General features: G+C 39.0%; 1 protein-coding gene across 6 annotated transcripts in view; it reads right to left on the bottom strand.

Moving 5' to 3' along the window:
• DLGAP1 (DLG associated protein 1) overlaps positions 1-19,887 on the bottom strand; it is a 405,081-nt gene that overhangs the window by 61,518 nt on the left and 323,676 nt on the right. For 5 of the 6 annotated variants that reach the window (XM_033057058.1, XM_033057071.1, XM_033057048.1 and 2 more), the window contains one exon: positions 4,456-4,596. The exons of the other annotated variant lie outside the window; for it this stretch is intronic. In XM_033057058.1, coding sequence (XP_032912949.1) covers positions 4,456-4,596 — 141 coding nt within the window. The remainder of the gene's footprint in view (positions 1-4,455; positions 4,597-19,887) is intronic. 6 annotated transcript variants of the gene reach the window in all.

Here is a 19,887-nt window from a genome sequence, read left to right as displayed (position 1 = left end):
GTCTGCTCGGCACCTCGGTTTGCACTTGCGGGGTTGGAAATGTCAGAAAATTTTTCACATATTAGCCACCCCTGAGTGCAAGCCGCATTTCTGGGGTGGGAGCAAAATTTTAGTCAAAACGGTGCGGCTTATAATCGTGAAATTACTGTACCTGAAACCCATTTTTTTCACTCTTCAGTCTCAATTGTGTGCAATTACCTATTAGTCTGATGTGATATCGTTTGCAATTCCTTTGTAGATTTTAATTCATTTTAATTTAAAAATATTTTGATTAATTTGTTTCATTGCTTCTTGAATCCATACAGTAAAAAAAAAACCATCTAAATAGTTTGGCACATTTCATAAAAACAAGAGATTTACTTCCCTAGCCTTCTGCAATTCAATATCAGCATTTTTGGTACACTTATATCAAAGTCACACTTCTAAATAAAATGTTTGTCAAATAGAAAAGAACAACACCGATCAGGAAAGAAATTTTGTTATCCATCTTCCAACTGCACATTGCAAAAGTTGCAGTTTCCTAAAAAGGACAACTTTGAAAAAGTAGTTGACAGTTTAATTTGTAGGAAAACTGAATGATAAGATTTTATGCTATGTTAATACTTGAAGTTTTATTTCTAATTTGTCATAAGTAATAAACAGAGGAGTGCAGAGATGTCAGTAGCTGGGTTTACAGGAACTTAACACATAACTAGAGATAATGCTGCAAACAACTGCAAACACTGCAGCAAGGCCCTCCTCACTCTGCCCACAGCTGCATAGAGGGTTAGGCCGAACAAGTCAGCTGAAGGATTTCTTAGAATTATCACATGGCAAGGTATTAAAAAGCTGCAATTTGGCCCAAAGAGGTGACACAAAAAAATCATTTTGTCATGACAGATTTTGCCTGCCATTGGGTTTTTGAAGGTGAAGGCACATGATGACTTGTTTTTTCTTATGGCTTGGAAGCAGGTGTCCATGTTCTCCAACAGCCATTGCCACTCACCTTCTTGATGCTGTGCCAGCAAGAACTATTTGTACCTTCCTTCTGGAACTCAGGGCCAAACAGCCCAAATTTGAAGATCAGGAGGAAGATCTAATGCCAGTAGTTCTTCATCTAGTAGCTCTTCTGTCTATCCTGTTCCCATGCCTGTGACCCTGGCAAATGACTCATTCACTAAAGTGCATCACAGAAGAGCTTTCTAAATTTGTACCATCCAGATCCTACTTAGCAAAGCATGCTCCTGGGACACAGAGCTGGGACTTAGCCTGCTTGAAAAGCAGCTCAGGCTATATGCTTTTGCAATGCGGGGATAATAAAAACCAGCAGTATACCTCCTAGGCCTCTTCTTCAGCCTGTTGACAGTTCTATGTGTTTAGTATGTAACTGGCATCAGACAAAGGGAGGAAAGCCTACAGAGTCAGAAATAGAAAACACTCACTAAACCAGATGCATTGCAGCTATCATAGTTTCCACTTACTTTTGCACATTTTTAATAATTGCCAATCTGAAAGGGGACCAGCTGACAGGCTGCAATATATAACAAATATGCTCATGTTTATATGTGTCCCTAGCTTCCTTCCCCAAATGTACACATTTGAAAAGCCTCCTTTTTGCAGCCTCACCCAAACATCTGCAATCATTTATGGACTAAAACAGCTTGCCATCTCAGCCTAGGTTTTTCAGTGCACACTACAACTGATGTCATTTTGGTATTTTGTATTTTCAAAAGAAACAAATATGTTTCCAGGCAAACCACATCACAGAACATGCCACGGTTATCAGTTCAAAGAGCCTCACTGGCTCAGCAGCTAGTGCTGTGTTTCATCTAGTCTTCCTGAGGTCAGGCAGGGAAATGTTAGGCCAGGAATACACATCTGTGTGTATACAAACAGCTTCAGTCTTCAGTTGTTCTCTCCTCAACTGCCCCCTGAATTAATGCTCTGCAAAGCAGAGGAGCTGTCAAGTGCAGGCTTGGCCAAGGGTAGACTTTAATATGAATCACTTTCTGGAGTGGGTGTATTTTCTCTGCCATTTTAGGGATGAAGGAAAACTGACTGGCGGAAATGGAGATAGCTACTGCCATCACAGTGCCATCACATTATTAAAAAGAGGTCCCTTAAACTTATATACAAAAGTGTGTCCTGCTTGCATTTTGTCTTTTCTGTAGCCAACACAAGAACTAGGGTGAGAAACACACTCTCAAAGGATCCCAGAAAGTGGATGTAAGACAGGATTCAGGATGGACCACTTAAACCTTTGCTTGTCCAATTTAGCTAAAGAAGCTACACATAGTTTGGGTTCCCAAAGGGCCCATCATGGATCCAGGCTCCAGTGAGTAACAGTGACTAGACTGGACAGCAGAGGCAAAACAGAGCTGGCTCTGGGGCTGCTCCTGACTAACCTGAACATGGTTTGAGTTTGTAACCTCATGCAAATCCCAGGCTGAGACCTATGAAACTTTGCTGACACAAATTCAGCTGCATAAATGAAACTAAGGTGTTGTAGTAAAGGGGATGAGTGGGTGCTAACAGCTCAGCATCGGCAGACATTGATTAAACACTTTGATGGCTTTGATGACAGGCTAACAGTGATAAAGTTCCATCAGGTTCTGAAGGCACACAGTGAACTTTCTAAAGACATATCCTCCTCTGAAACTAGAGGAATGAACTGTTCAGGGGACTCAAAGGAATGATGAGTTTTTTAATATGCAAATCCTTTAGATTTACCTTGGTAAATGGGTTTGAACTCAGCTGACATATGAAAAACATGCTGTAGCAGAAATATAGATGTATTTCAGATTAGGTAGAAGGGCTTCAGTTTCAGAAGACCACAAACATCAAACAAAGTGTCTTAATAACTTGATGTAACAACTTCAGATAGAAATGAAGAAAACATGAAAGATGGTTGTAAGAGTGATTTGAAGTTCTACTCTTGGAAATCAGTCTCTCTGTGTTGCCACTGGGACTACTATCCAGTGCTTCTCTTCCCTGTTTGGGGTCTGACATATGGACACATACACTGACATGACTAAAATAAATTTTTATCTTAGATCATATGTCCTCATGAAAGGATCCCAAAGGGTGGGTGTTCTGTAAAGCAGGCATTCAAAAGCACAGGTATGTAAAAATATGCTATTAAAGGACACCTGTATGAGATTTACATGCCATATTTTCCCAAGAGCAAGCTGATCTTTTTTTTTCCTTGTTCTCACTATTGAAAATTTCTTTTCACAGACCCAGATCCAGAAAGATCTTAGTGAGAAATTACTCTTCATGTTACAAGTGCCTTCTCTGTTGCCTCTGCAAACTTGCCTGGGAAAGCCTTTTGAGCTTTCAGGTAATACCACAGTGGTTAGTTTTGAATGTAAGTCATGCTTGGCATTTCAGATTTTAACTGTTTATAGTGTTCTTGGGTTTACACTTATATGGCAACTCCAATGTTTGCTGTTGCACTTTTGTCCTAAGAGGTATTAAACCATGGTTTTATGTTTTGGGTAATGACAATACATTGTTTCAGGTCTATAAAACAATTTGTTTTGGATATCTGTACTTAATTGAGGACAGCTTCTGTGCAGCTTCTACCCATTCCCCAGCAAGCCATGTTCTCCAGGCCAAACATCAAGATTAATCATAAAAGCTGCTGTGGAAAAAATGTTATTTCCCATCACTTCAGTGCTGCAATGCTGCTGCAGAAGAAACACTTGCACTACTCAGGAGCTGTGAGCAAGTCACAGAGAAATGACACACAGATGTGTTTAACACCTCCTTCCAGAGCATGTATTAAAGACAAGATTTGATGGTAGTTGTCTTCAGTGGCAGTAGTTTTCTGCCCCCCATCCTTTTTATTATTTAATTTTTAAAAATTTAAGTCCATATTCACAGCACAGATCCAGAAAACAGCTGTATTAGGAGAGCTGGAGGGAGAAGAAACTGAAGCAGGACCAGGGATACTGTATGACTACATCACTTCTGAAGATAGCATGCTATCACTGAAGTCTAACTTTAGGTGTGCAGAGAGCCTCTGACTTTATCTTGACTATGAGAGCAGCCCAGGAAATTTTATTTTCCTAATCTGAAGTTGCTTTTATAAGTACTTTTACTTCACATTGTAGGAAGCATAAAATTTATACTGATTTATATTGATTTTTACCTTCAAAATGAGGAACAATGAATTACTTTGCAACCAAGGAATCACACCTGACTTCACGTAGATACTGATATTTAAACAGATTTGTAAAACCAAAACTACTTGAAAAATCTGGTCTGCATAGAGGTTCCTGAGAATTTCACCTATCTACATCATCAAATACCTAAATACAGTTCTCCTCCTCTACATTCAGATTGGTGTAGTTGAGGCAAGAGTGGCATTCCACTTCTCTGAGAGTTGTTTTTTACCTATCGAAAGAAAAAGGTTTACTGCCTGGATAATTAATGTATGATTCTGTTTTAATTAATCAACAATTAAACACCCACCTCTAATAACGCCCAGATCTTTTAAAAGATCTTGACAATGCAAGTCATCCACCCGGATGTATGAAGAGTCTTCTATGTTCGCCAATGTAACAATGCCAAGATCCTCTTTTTGTGCTGGTGAGCTCTGTAAAGCTGACACACCTAAGAAGAGAATAGGCTCATCTCCATTAGATCTTACACACCTGCAATAAAACTGTTAGGAAAAAATCGTTTTGTTGCAGAATCCTTCACCTTGGCAGCATTGTGAAAGCCAGGGATATACAATTTAACATTGGGCTCAGCTGGGATTTACTTTGATAGTCATCAATGAAAGGGTGATTTTTACAGAATACCCTTTTGAGAATAGAAAAGAACTTTGAAGTCTTCTGCTGAAAAGACAGGTGAGCTGATCTTTGCTTCATATTCCACAGGTGACACTCAGTGTAACGGCTGTGGAAAGTTAAGCACCGTTTCAATAACAGAAACTAAAAGCAGTCAGAGCAGAAGCATTCATTACATGCACAGAAAAAGCAGACAGTGACTCTCCACTTTAGTCCTTTGTCTTGGAAGTTCAGCAGTGAATTGGAGAAGCTTTCCACCTGCCCCAGCATTGTGTGAAGTGTAATGGAATTGGGTCAGTTTGTTCACTGAAATGTTCTTCTAAAAGATACTGGCATAGATGCACCTTGGGGCTGACTGTGTGGTTTTTTTTCAATCAATTACTGCAAATTGAGCAGTTGCAAGAGCCTCTCTATGGAGAGCCCAGGGAATGCACTTTTCCTGGTCGTGGCCAGCTGAAACTTCATGAGCAGAAGGTGGCCAGATTTTTAGCAGGCATAAAATGCAGGTATAGCTGCTGAAAGGGCAGCCTTTCTCCAGCATGTTGATAACCACTTGCTTCTTTCCTATCTGTGTATCCAGATTTGCTTCCATGGCAGACTAGGTCAGCTGGGGAGATGGTTGCTGCCTGGCCATTTTTCACTTGCAGGACTCTGAGGAACCAAGACTCTGAGGGTATGTGGTCTTAACAAGTCAAGACACAGGCACTCTAACCAAGTATGGGCCTGTGTGGATGGAGCAGGAGAAAAGACTCCTTTAATAAACAGGGAAAAAGGTTACTTCTTATTGCCTGCTCATCTGGCTCTTGACACTGAACTGCAAGGCTCTAGTATTGTGAAGAGATATAAAAAATTTACTGGAGGTTGGATGAGTGTTATGCAGCAACTGCTTGGTACGAAGAAGCAGTACATTGTAATCAGCACTGAAAACTGGTGAAGAACTCCAGCTCTCTCCAACATCATTAGAATTAATGGTGTCACCTTTATATTTTGTGGAGTCATGTCACCTAAACATTTTTCGTTGGGTAGAAATCTCACACTGTTTACAAACACTGTGTCCTGAGGCACTCTTTTCTCCAGTAGAACAATAACTCCCTCTGGTGTTTGCCTGCTATTGTTACTGCCTCAGCCACAGCCCTGGAGAGCCCTGCCAGAGGAAAGAAACCCTGTCAGATGATGTATGAGCTATAAACGTTCTTTCCTCCACCGATGGCATTTTACACTTTGGGCCGAAAGGCCCCAGGGGCACTGAGGTCTGCAGGGAACATCACTGCATTGGGAAAAGTGGAATGCCAAACTCCGCTGCTGCCGAGGGCTCATGCTGCCAAAGACTCATTTGCATGCTCCCTGCATTTATTTAATTACATGAACAGTAGGCTTATTGCAATGTGTCTGGATGCTTTATTTGATGAATGCTGGAACTTACCAGTCCAGTCCCGAGAGGGTTGGGATACACATAGGGATATGTCAAATGGCTGGATGATAGTTCAGAGTTAATGAATTGCTGTGCTCAGCTCTTGGGACAGACAATGTGGAACTGTCATTCAGCTGCAAACATATTTACAGGAATATTGTCACAGCTTTGAGGCTCAAATCTGACCTACAAGTAAGTTACAAGCTACATCTGCAGGCAGAGGAAGAAAAATGAGATGCAAGAGAATTAAGCTCCTGCCCTTTGGGCAAGACCATATCGATCTATTGCCACAATAATACTGATTGTAAATTTTCTTAATCTAAAATTTACAAGAAAACCTAAACTTTTACTCTTAAATATATATTGCACAATAATTTTTAAGTACAGACTCAATTTTTTTTTCAGATTTCAGCTGTGATCAGATGATGAAAACAAATCTCAAGACAAGATGAAAGACACTAAATGTTTGAGTTATGCATTTTGCCAAAGAGAAGAGGCTATTTTTATGGGCTGTTTAATAGAAATTTCTTCCTGTTATCATTCAACTGGATACTCACTCCAAACAGCCCAGAGGCTTTTTATATTTGACCTAAATGTCTGGATTTTTTCTCTTTTCTTCAGCATATCATAGAACAGAAATCTGTAAGCTGATTATTGTTGCTTAATTCACTTCTGAATGCAAACATCTTTGCATATTTCAGACACTGCTATATAGAGCTGAAATCAGAAAAGCTAAAAGAGCTTGAGAGCTCAATCCAAATCCCAACTGTCTGACTCCCTGGCCGATGCCTTGTGTTACACAAAGTGTGTAACCATCCTACACCTTTGATGTAAAACAACTCTCTTTTAATGTGCTGTAATCTCTTATTCCCTTTGTCTCTCAAATAATAATCCTCTTCCTCATGGTAATCCTCAAAATCACATATGCTCTTTAAAGCTTTTCTTTTGGAAAATATTCACACCCATTTTTTCTGGGCACTGGCAACTAAGTATTACAGAAAACCTGATTCTTCTGACTTTGACCAAGACAATCTGAATTCCACATTTACTGCTTGGCTGGAACTGGGTCAACAAAATGAGCAAACACTTTCTAGCTGTCCAACAGAACCACAGTGGGCGGACTGTTTATTTGGCCAAGGCAGAGGCACAAGATGTTTGGGAGAGTTAACAGCAAACGAGTAAAATGACATTTTTATTTGGGTTATAAAACAGAAAATGAAGTTTAGTTGTCTAGAATGATTTAAGAACATATTCTCCTGGACTATTAAAACAGCTAGTAAAAGAAAAATTCTCACCTCCTCAGCAGTAATAATCAAGACCCCTAACACTGGCTCCTGACCTCTTATAAACATGCTACTGGCTACTCTAAGTTTCATTACTGTAAGATTAAATATTTCTAGATATTGCTGCCTTAAATCAGAGGCAGAGGTTGAGCTAGAATTACTTATTCAGATCAGCATGTTGATTTAAATGATCTAATAATGACAAAAGATGATGATAAGAATGGAATCTCATCAGGTCAGATGTAAGATCCTAAATGACATGAACTGCATTAATTGCGGGACACGATGAATATGAGCCAAAGAGTTCAAAAAGAGAGATCTTTTAAAAGTCTTAGAAGATCTTTCTATTTGTTGGTAAATGTGCACATTGCCATAAGGAATTTGTAGCAAGCTAGGAGGAGTGCTGAGGCACAGCTTCCAATGATACAACAGCACAACCTGCTGATCAGACCACCTCATCTTGTCCATCCAATGCCAGCCAGTGTGCCTCGCTCACTCCCCAAAAGACCAAGCACAGAAATTTCTCCAGGTTTGCTTTTTACAGAGAGTAGGGTCTTCTGTCAGCACGACAGAGCCTGCTTCTACTCCTGATGTCTAGGGTTTTTGCCCTTGTTGGAAGGTGTTTCCCCCATCCTTGGGCATGGGAATTACCTCTCCATAACCCCTCTGCACTGATCTGTCCTACACAGACATGTTATCCCCCCCTCTCCTGAGCCATCAGAGCAGGCAGAGGGAGGGATCAGCCCTGGGCTCTGGGTCAGCTGCTGACTCACAGCAGCTGTCCCGGGGATGATGGATGCACAGACCCAGCTGAACAGCACAGCTCTCTGGCATCACGAGTTAGGGTTTCACTGTGCTGGTTATCTGATCTTGTCACTACCAGAGTTTCTCCTGAAGTTCTGTGAAACTCTCATTCTTGTACAAAATCAAGGTAATTTTGCACTTCCTTCCTACAGATCATAACCCACACCTCACGAGTCACAAACCAGAACACAAACTTCCCAGTTTTGAGAGTCTGAGGAAAAGGATCTGGGTGGTTTCTCAACCTAAGTGTTCAGGGATGCCTCACAGACCTGCAGGTCCCTCTTTGCAGTGAGCTGTGGTAGCTCAAAGAACGCCACCCAGGCTTAAGAAGAACAATAAATAGCACCAATAAACACTCCAAGCTGCAGAGGGCTGCATGTGGGAATCAGGCAGTACTATTTCTAAAAGAAAGGCAGGAAATTAGGCTCTCTTATGCCATTTCAAATGTTTACAGTAAATCAGCAAAATTAATGGTTGTAGCAGATAGAAACTCTGCTCTGATGGAGAAATTCACTGTACTCCAAGCAAACTAGCCAAATATTAATTTCCTTACAGCTGTTTTCACCATTTATTTCCTTGATTCCCCAAAACGATGTCAGCTGAATTTTCTCATGAGTGCAAACATTTGTGTTGCAAAAAAAAAAAAAACAACTCAAGAATTTCATCCATTTTTAGGAAATAAAGTTAACTTTTCAACTACAAGTGCTAATCTTCCCATCTCACATGAAATCCAGAAACTTCAGATAGATATAAAACACGTAGGTAACTTGACTCTTTGCACAAAGATTTAGATTCTAAACATTGACAGCAAACACTTGTCAAAAGCATTTAATTTGGTGAGCAGAAAAAAAGAAGTGAGGTATAACACCAAGGTTATCAGCAAGATCCCAAGGAAGACGCTGAACAAAATTTTTCATGCAAAAGTACCAATGCATATTAAAAAATGTGACCTCATCTCTCCCATTTCTCTCCCTAAGGAGGATCAAAAGTCCAGCTATCACAGGGAGCATCCTTGCTTTTTTAGTTCTTGTTGAGGTGATGACAAACAACTCTAGTCTAACAAAGTTTAATTAAGTAACACTTTCCCAACCTTTGTTAGCAGTGTATTGATTAGACAAGCATCACTATTAAATTTTGAAATATGTTGCTTTGTTCAGTTTCTGAACTTTTAAAATCCACGGGTTCGCTCCTAAATCACTGCTTTAATGTTGATTGAAAAACAATTTATTGAGGTAACTATCTTTTAAAATAAAAAAAAAAAATCTTAATTGAAATGAGGTTAAATGAACAGAAATTAAAATAGAGGCAAATTTAAAACCATGGCATATATGCTAATATTATGAGAAGAAAAATTTAGTATTCAGATGGGAAGCTTAATATTATCAGCACTCACAAGAATATAATCAGAAGGTCTAGAGTGAAAATTCAAGCTCCAATTCCCTTTTTATTTCACTTTTTTTCATCAGTGATACAGGGCAAATAATCCTTACTTTTCTCATTTGTGGATTATTGCAAGGATGAAAAATAAAATGTCACTGTTGAGTACTATCATAATTAGTTTTACAAGTGGGAATCAAATCTTGAAGATATGCCATAAAAGTAAAGAAATTGACTATTTGAAGCAATAAATGCACAACACTGAAGACATCAAGAAATAAGTCTGGCAAGGAAAAGAAATGGATTTTTTTTTTCTTCAGTGGCAAAGAACCAAAATTTCGGAAATCATCATACGAAATTTTTTTCCACATATTTCCAACTAAGGAGGTCCATTCTGAAAATATTTATAGAACAATTTTTGAAAGTTAATACTATCACAAGTGCAAGTATCTTTTGTTGCATGTATGGGTAGAATCTGAGATTCTCACTATACAGAAGAGTGGTTGCATAGACAAAGAACAGTAACTAGTAAAATTTTGTAGTTAAGTAAGTTCTAAAACAGCTAATGATACATGAAGAAGGAAACCACAAAAGCCTTTTTAAATTATGTCTCTGTACTCAAAAAAAATTAACTCTTCCCACCTGGAGAATTCACAGAAGACACAAATAGCACAATAGTAGAACTAACCACAGAAGAAGAAAAGTTCTCCTTAAAATATTAAAATTAATGTCAGCAGAAATCATCAGTAATAGTTTAAGATAACACATGACAACCATAATTGGCTTATTGTTTTTCCAGGCAGTCAGTAGAACAAGATGAATGACAAACCTTACAAGTTACAGCAATTTATCAGTTGCTTATAAAACAGTTTAGCCATATTACCCTATAAAACTGTATGTCTATATATCAGGCAAAGGTCTGACTCCCTTTTTTGAATAATAGACATCAGCTGTTTACCTCTTCTTGGCAGTGGATTTTTAGGATTCACTCCACTGACAAACGTGGGAGGGAAATGCTTTGGAAACTTTGTCCCTTTAGCTTTTTCACTCCTAATCTCAGCAAAACTTCATAGCAGCAAGCACCTGCTTATCATTCAAAACAATGTCACTTAATGGCCTTTGGCAAGTCTCCTTTCAGTCAAAAGTAATCCTACATTTGCATTTATGGCTGAAACACAGAAATTCCAACCCAACTCATGTTCTAGGTATTTCTAAATCAATATGAAGGCTTAAACTCCCATGTGATTTTTCACCTAATTTTGTTTGTTTAGGTTGCAGAAACAGGCACTGATGTAGTTATTCTTTAAAAAATAAACTCAAGGTCATCCTAAATTTTCTTCTAAAGAAAACTTAAGAAGCAATAAAGTGAATCTGGAATACAGCATGGATAACCTGCAGCAACGTCTATTCACCTTGCTATTTGCTATGGATGCGTCAATGCTTTTTGTGACCTGAGGATCCCTCTGTACATTATGTAAGAGGATAAGACCAAAATGACAGAATTTTAAAAATTACTCTAAAAATTATTACATTTTGCAAGCTGACACGCTTACCTGCATGGTGCTACACCTTTCAGTCCTTATTAAAATGTGGAAGAATGTTGCAGTGAACAAATAGGACGTCAAAAGTAGAACACCATGATACCATAAGTGCTTGTATACCAGCCAGGACTGCTGATAAAGGGAGGAAAGTGGTTCAGTGAGCACTTCACCAGCTCCCTCAGCACCCTTGGGTGATCCCAGCTCAGGACTGGATGCCTGGAGAACAACTGGTCTTACAAAGATTGAGATAAAGAAGGTATTTGGTACCTTGGCCTTTTCCTCATCCATGAGGATGTTTTCCTTTCCATTTCAAAGTAGTGTTAAAACCTTCAGCTGAGATATGCAGGTCTATCACTACATCAAATCCTAAGCTTTTAACACCAAACACACGATTAGGGTTGTCAGATCTGTCAAAATCCAACAACTTCAGCAGATATGAAATGCAGTAGCACTGACTCTGTTTTCAGCAGCTGGTTGGCTCTAGCAGGGCTTGCCACAGGACCAAGCCCCTCTGTGAGGGCTCCAAGCCTCCCCGTGTCCTTCTGCTCCCTGAAGTCCCTTGGGGGGAACCTTCTGGGCTTTTCATTTTCTCTCAAACACCCTGGGAGTGCTTGAGCACAGAGCAAGCTTTCTTGTTGGAGGAGGGACAGGGAAGGGATTTAACAGGTGGCTGGTGGATGATTTTCTGTTTAATTGACCATCCTAATGCTGTCGAGATCAAATTATATTGTTTACAGTGTGTTATAAAACACTACTTTGGACAGGCTATTTTTCATTATTACTGAAATCAAGTAACTGAATGCAAAGGGCAGCTGTGCAAAAAACATATTTTGTAGCCAACACTGTATTGTATTACACTATACTATCAAAAGGCACTCAGTGAATGGATGTCAGGGTGTGTAAGTTTTCACCAGCTCAATTCTTCTGAAACTGCATCTTTCCTGAATGAAGACATATTACAAGAAAAACAAAACAAAAAAAATTGAATTTCAGTTTTCAAAGATTTTCTTGTACAGTTGTTACGTGCTTAACTCTCAATGGATCAAGCTTCGAAATCATGAAACCAAATATATATACATATAAAAGACTTAAGAAAGCTTTTCATGGCAGAAATTGATAATTTCAACTTTGATACATCAGGCCCTTACAGGATTTGAAAGAAGCAGCTGCACAGAACAATTAGGCAGCTGGAGATCAACCTTCTGCAGCAACATAAAGCTCCAGTTTCTGAGTCTGCAGGGATATGCGATATCAGATTTTAAGCAGTGACGTCTTAACATGCAGAAGAGCTGTCACTGCTGTTTTCAGTTTCAAGAAGGAAATTATTTCTGGGGGTAGAGCCAAATTTAAAGAGGAAACATTTTGGGAGGGTATTAAGGCTAAAGCTGTAAGCTCTTTGAAATGGCAAACATGTTTGAAACAGCAAAGTTCAAGCCTTTCTTTAAAACATTACTTATCGCTACTTCTACCTTTCCCAAAATACTTTATTTTTAACCTTGTTTACACCCTGTTTTAGTGAATTCATGTGTGATAAGGCTTGCAAATCAATGCAAAAATGGTAACAGCTTATGGGATAAATTTAATTCCAGCATTTTTCAGTCTCTGCATTTTTAAAAAATAATAGCTTTTTTATGTTTGAGAGTTTATTAGGATGATTGCTTAAATCTGTAGATGATTAAACACTGCATAGAGAGCATACAAAAGTGCTCTGCATGTACCAACACTGGATACTGGAAAAACTGGGGGACCTCTCTGAGAGCTAATCAGATACTATAGGATTCCCAACAGTGCATAGCAGCATTTGCATCTTCTGCCTACAAATAAACACCTTATGACAGTGGAAATGACTTAGAGTTTCATTATTAACACAAATTGTTACGAATCCAAACATTGCAGATCCCAGAGAAAACTACATACAGAGAGACATAAGCTGAAATTTAAGCTAAATTAAAGCTGGGGAGAAATCAGAGGATATAATATTATATATATTATAAATATAGTAATTATAGCCATCTATCTGCACATAATAAATAAATTTTCCTTGAGGATGCTCTCAATACTCAATACCCTGTACTCAAATTGTAAAACAACTCACAGCCCTTATAAGCCTTAACTCAGCCCAATTGGCTTTCCTTCACAAAATGGCCACTAATTCAGTAGAGATTGGGTGTAGGAGGTGATCACTCCTACATGCAAAGGAGAGCTCCCTGTGACTTCAGTTCTACCTCAGCAATTAACCAACCAAATAAGCATCTCCAGCCACAGACCTATGAATCAAGTTCAAAGCAGGCAGACACGCTCCTGCCCATGGCAGGGGGCTGAAACTAGCTGAACTTTAAAGGTCCCTTCCATGCCAACCTGTGATTCTGTGTCACTCTGATACCTGCAGGAAATTGCTTGTTTAACACCACACAGGAGCTTTGTGTCAAACGCAGGGAACAATCCAGCTCCACAGGACAGCTTTCATCTGTCTTCCTGAGCAATTTTCACTCACAGCTTCTTCATCAAAATGTTCTCCAGTCATATTCATTTCTATCCCACCTTGTTGAGTCACTTTGAATTTCCTGTGTTTTAAAAACCAACTACTTCAGGTGAAAGTCTACTAGAATTTATCTTTTCAAGTTTAAAAGCTCTTCTGTGTCTTTTTGGGAAACTCACTATAAGGAATAGGATGAAAATGATGTACCTCAAAACATAGCAGACTTGAGGTTCTCTCCCAGCTGGTCCCAGCTCAATCTCCCTGTGATCATGGTCTGTCCTCTTAGGGATCACACTTTAAACCTCTTCCTGCTGTGGCTTTCCACCTAAGTCTTCTTGTCTGTCCCTACTGCCCTAATTTTTAGTCCCAGGCTTACGAAAAAATGCCATTCTGTCTCCTTGTCTGTCTCAAGAGTCAACAGGCAGTTTATAGGTATCCTATGGGGTGACTACTTTGTCTTCCTGATATTTGCTCTTGCAGCTCTCCAGGAGAGTTTGCTTAGGCAAACTCTTGGCCCTGGAGTTAAACATCTGTTTTCCAATTTTTTTTCTTTTTAAATAAAGTGCATCACCATGGTCTGGTACTTGAGTCTTTTTCTTCCCCTCAGCAAGTGAGAAAGCTTTTGTTTTGGGAAGAAAAATATCTTGTTGAAGATGTTATGCATTATATTTCTTTTTTAAAGATGACCATGAAAGACAGCAAATACTTACATTCTGCTGTAGTCTCTTTACTAGGAAGCATTGCTTGCTACAAACAGGTCTTTAAGGGAATCAGGCATCCATACATTAAGTGAAGATCTCTGGAAGAAATTATTAGCTATTTACTTTAAGTGATTCCCTTTGTTCCAACATGATCATATATGCATAAGTAAAACCAGCTGTTCTCAGGCCTCACAAAAGTGCTCTCTCTCTGTGCGAATTTAAAAGGCCAGAGAGCTGCAGCACTGCTTAGCAGGGCTTATTGCTGATGGTAATGCAGAACAACTGGGTCAGAGGAGGAAGCAGCCACATCTCATTTTCATCACTGGTCTGCTGGAAAGCTGTGACCCACATTTGCAGTTACTTCCAAGAAAGTTCTCATTTATCCGTTTCCTAGTTCGAGATGATGCTTTGTCAAAAGCACAAGCAGGTATCCTTCAGGGAAATGTAGATTCATACTGCAACTTTCTGCCTGGGACCAATTTGTGCACTAAATTAGAGGGGGATGTAATTCAAGTTGTTGATGCAAGGAATTTAGACAGGAAAATCCATTTAAAATCTTTCAAGATTGAATAAAGCTGACAAATTAAAAGTTCACAAAACTGAGGCACAACAACAGCTTTCAAAAAATGAGCATTGTTAATAACAAATTTGCAAGCCTCTGCACTAGAACAGGCACATTTCAAGTAAAGAGCACCTGTTGAAGTATTTTAAAGCCTTCAAAATCAAAAATGTCATTTCACAATCCTTGTTTCCAGGATCAGATGTCAGTCTTCTTCGAAGCAGGAGGTGCAGCTGACAATGTCTGCTGTTTCACTTTCCACAGTGCTGGCTCATTGTGACTTTCCAAGCTTTCCACTCTTCCTGTTTTTCTAAACATTGTGAGAACAGTTTTCATTTTTTTCATTTTCACACATGAGGGGGATGATGGTATCAAGGCAGTTGCATGACTTCCAGGAAAGTGAAAGGCAAAGGGCACCCTGGCGCAGCTCACGCTGTGCTGCAGTTCACACTCAGCTGAACTTCACTCCTTGGAAATGTGTGTCCTCAGCACTGCCTGCAGCTGTGAAATCCAGAGCTGTGCCTCGGCTGCTGTGAGCTCCAGCATGGCACAGTCACACATGGCAGCCTGTCAGCACTCAGGCCATGGAGGAGCTAGCACGAAGCACACCTGCGCGATTTTGTTGTGATTTCACAGATATCCTCAGCTGCTCAGCTTCAAAAGACATGAGATTAATGGGCTTACTTCTGATATACAAAGAGCATTGTCTAGGATATATTTATTTCAGGGCAAAATTCATTTTGGCTATGGAAACAGTTCTGCCTTCAGTGTGCAGCAAGAGTTTTTAACATTTCAGGGTACATTGAAAGAAAAAAGGGATTAACTCATAACTTTTCAGATATCAGAACTACACTTCAAACTACTGCTGCTATTATCAACCTAATTCTTGTAAAAGGAACTGTATTTATATCAAACCTAGTTAACCGTTTTGTGTCTTGTGCTGGAGCAGATCCTTATGACCAATCCTGACCCATTAGTAAGAGGAGGGTTCCCTGAAAGCTTCAAATAAGATATATCAATATGTGCAAATGCAGTTATTAAAAAACTCGACCTGTGCCACACAGTTCATGCATCTGAATGACCCACAGGCTTTGCTTTCACCATAAATGCTACATTTTAAAATCTGTAAGTTGGAAGAACACAATATACTGTAATTGTACTGTATTTGAAACAACTTGTTCAAGAAGAGATTTTTGTAAAAGAACTATCATGAAGTGGAACTGAGCCAGCCAGATTACTGCCAAAGCTTCCTGCTGAATATGATTAGATAGAAGGGAGAATGGAGACTGCAGAAAATTGATCCTCTCAGCAGAATTTGCCATAATTATATGCAGGATGGGGAATTAGTTATTATTCTGCTGTTAAATTCCTCAAGTGGCAGAAGAAACATTCTTGCATAATCTGCTTTTTCAATCTAGTCCATGTAAAACAAAGATTGCGTTAAGAAAAATGGCGATGCAGCTGACCAAGTTCTAGAAAGCTGTATATTTCCTCCTAAAGGTTAGACAGTGGAAAGGGGTACTGGGATTGTCTACCAGCACTTCTCCAGTAGCCAGCTAATTTTTGTTTAACAGAAATTTTCATTTTAAGAAGTGAAATCACTGAATTTCACACATGCAATACAGAATAGCCTCACCTCAAATGCTGTTCTGGTAAGACAACATCTTTGTAATGGTTCATTGGCAGCCTGACCTGAACTCTGCCTCCTCACGTTGTTGTGACTCAAATACTTGTGTTTTTACTAACACAACTGGACTTCTGTGATTGCAAACTTATGTTTATGCAAGGAACACATGGCTTGGAGCCTTCTCATTGCTGCCTTATGCAAGTGGAAGTGGTGCTAATAGGATGAAATAAGAATTCAGAAAAGATACAGAAGATTCATCAGCACAACAGGGAATAGGATATACAGCTCAACAAGGAGAGGGGCATTGCCCTGGATGCTACTGAGTGCAGAGAAACAGCAACAATGAAATGGTGACAGGTGGGCACTGCTGGCCCATGAGCCAGCAGCTGAGTTTGGTGACAGAGGAACTGTGAGCCCAGCTACATAAGTAGAATCCATCTCAGTGCTTCTTTCCAAAAATCAGAAACAGTTACATAATTATTCAAACTAGCAACATGAAACTGAATCAGAGGAAAAGGAAACAAAAGAAGCTGTGAAAAAGGACAGCTTGTCTGAAAGATAATTATGTTCAGTTAAAAAGAACTAGGAAAGAAGCACTGGTATTGTATTTTTACAGATTAGTAAATGATCTTTCTTTAAATACAGTCTGTGCTAGTTATCCCCATTTCTTCCATTTCAGAAGTTGTAAACATGATGGTTTCATAGCTCATGACTGGGTAGGTGACCTTAGCTAAGGTATTTCTACAAGCCAACATACTCAGTCTGCTGAGATGGCCGCACTATAATTCTACTAATTAAAATACAAAAAGGAAAAAAAGGAAAAAGGAAATTTGATTTCCTTGTAGAGACCCAGAAGAGTCTCTCAAGTTGCTGGAGTTGAAACACTGCCATCTCCACTTCCTTCTTGGAACACATTCCCTTTCTTCAGACAGGAATGACACTTGTCTGCTGGAGCTGCCCTGTTTGTCTAACAACACATTGGACTGGGAATTGAGAGTTCTTTTTCCAGCTAACCAGAAGGGCGCAACCGGGGAAACAATAAAAGTAAAATATAGGGAAAATTTAGAGGAAATGACTGCTACAGCCATGGGTGATTAATATGCATATGCATGTTGCTCACCAGTAACATTATGCAACAACGCTTTTTGCAGATATAAAATATGACTATATAAACGATGGGCATCTGAATACTATCTGAAGAGTCTGTAGTTTGATTTCTGGATGGGTGCTGTTGGCTGCAAAGTTATCTACATTTTTCATAGACAGCAAAAGATTAAAGATAAAAATCTACGAGATTAGACTAATTATGGACACATCATTAGTTTTCTCTAGAACAGCATTAAAGAATGGTTGGAAAGCCATTATCTGTAAAAATCAGAATAAATGCCCTAGGAAAAATGGTGACTGACCTGAGTGTCATGAGGTCATCAGATACAGTTTACTAACCAGAAGTTTTCATTGAGGAAATGAGCCATGCCATTAGCTTCAGCCTGTCCCCAAACAAATCTTCATTAACTAACCTCTTCTGTGAAGCATGGCAAACAGCTCAGTCTTGATTATTGTGCGAAGTCATCAGGGACTGCACCAGAGAAATCAGTGTAAATACAATTCCAGGAGAAGACACTCCAGTTGCCTTCAACTTCAACAAATATTAAAATATTAATTCAATGGAGTTAAATAGGAAATCTAGAGTGAGAGTAAGGATGAATCAAAGTGTATTAAATAAAAAGTCTTTTATAAAAAACACATTTTAAGCAGACAAACTGATAAGAATCAGCAAAGCAGCTAAAGTGGAAAGCTGACTGGCAGATGATGTACATCAGCAGCACACAAGGCATTAGTAGGCCTTGTTCTAGAAAATTATTTAATTACATTACCACTTTTGCAATGTGAAGTTACTTTCACTTAATCTGATTTCAGAAATGCAACACTTTCCTTTTTTTTTGATGAAAAGCCATCATTTTTTAACTTACTACAATTTTAGGAAGATGATTTTATAAAATTTCTACAAACTGCCCCAGTAGAAAGATACCCACTTGCTCCTGATACTTTATCAAACAGCAAACATGCACCAGTTTCATTTTACAAGTGAAATGTTTTTCATAACGATATGAATGAGCTAGATATTGCTGACAACTTGAATTAATAATTTCCCTGGGCTTTTTTCTCTCTCCTAAGAAGCATATTGTCATGCTCCAATAATAATAGTAATAGACTTTTCAGGAGAATAAAATTAGATGTAAAAGATGATGCCAGATGATGCTGATACATCCAGTACACTTCAGCTTCAGAAGCTGACAGTACCTCAGGCCCCAAATTAGTTAATGTCATGTTGAAAGTGAGAGAAAAGAAGCCTAGACCAGGTAGGTATGCCTAATCCTGCACCCGTGATTAATGTCACATGTTCCCAATTACCATACTTCCATTGTTTGATAATCACACTGGAGTGTTTTTGGAAATTAGTGATGGTAATTGACAATTTCAATTACATAGGTTTTGGCTGTGACAAAAAATACTTTGTTCTTGTGCATCTGCATAGGCATTGGCCAGAATGCCACCCTAAAAGAGTTCCTGACACTTTTCCATGCCAGCTGAAGAGGCAGTTGTCTGAAGATGGAGTGAAGCTTCCTCTCCACATCAGCAATAGCTGGCAAAGTTAGTTTTTTGCCTGTTCTTCAAAAGACATGCATATTCCAAACAATGTGCAGAGGAGGAGACAAATAGTCTGGGAGAAGTGCATGTGACTGTGAATAGAAACAAACCCTTTAATGAAGCCATGCTAGTTTGCAATGGGTGGTCTTTTTTTATCATTGTTTAGCACACTTATATGAAATATTGTGGCATTGGTCAATTCTCAACATGGTCTTATGGACAACAGGTGCAAGGCACTCAGTATTCCTCCATCTTCTGCTGAGGATTATCTCCTTGCTAATCATGGAGAAGGAAAGATTCAGCTGCCCATTCAATCTCTTCCATTTATGGATGTAACAGAAACATGACATGGGTTAAAAGAAAATAAAATCAGTTTTTATTGTGCCACAGATTTGCCTGCTACTACAGGATAGGAGAAGTAGGTAGATATTTACCTCACTGACACCTCCAAGGATTGAATTGTTTTTAGCAGCAAAATGGAATTCCCTGGAAACAATGCAAGCCATGTCTGTATTATGCCCTAGAATCTCATTGCCAGTTTAAGATTTCAACAGCAAAAGGACTAGAAAAGCTTACATTTTATCTTCTAAAAAAAAATATATATATATATATATATATCTCAAACCTGATTCCAACAGATTCATGCTGCTGCCCCAGACTCCTCTGGCTGTAAAGGTA

Source organism: Catharus ustulatus, chromosome 1, assembly GCF_009819885.2.
Source record: "Catharus ustulatus isolate bCatUst1 chromosome 1, bCatUst1.pri.v2, whole genome shotgun sequence".
Lineage (NCBI taxonomy): Eukaryota > Metazoa > Chordata > Aves > Passeriformes > Turdidae > Catharus > Catharus ustulatus.
The sequence above is the reverse complement of the archived record's forward strand: the minus strand, read 5'-3'. Positions and strand labels throughout refer to the sequence as shown.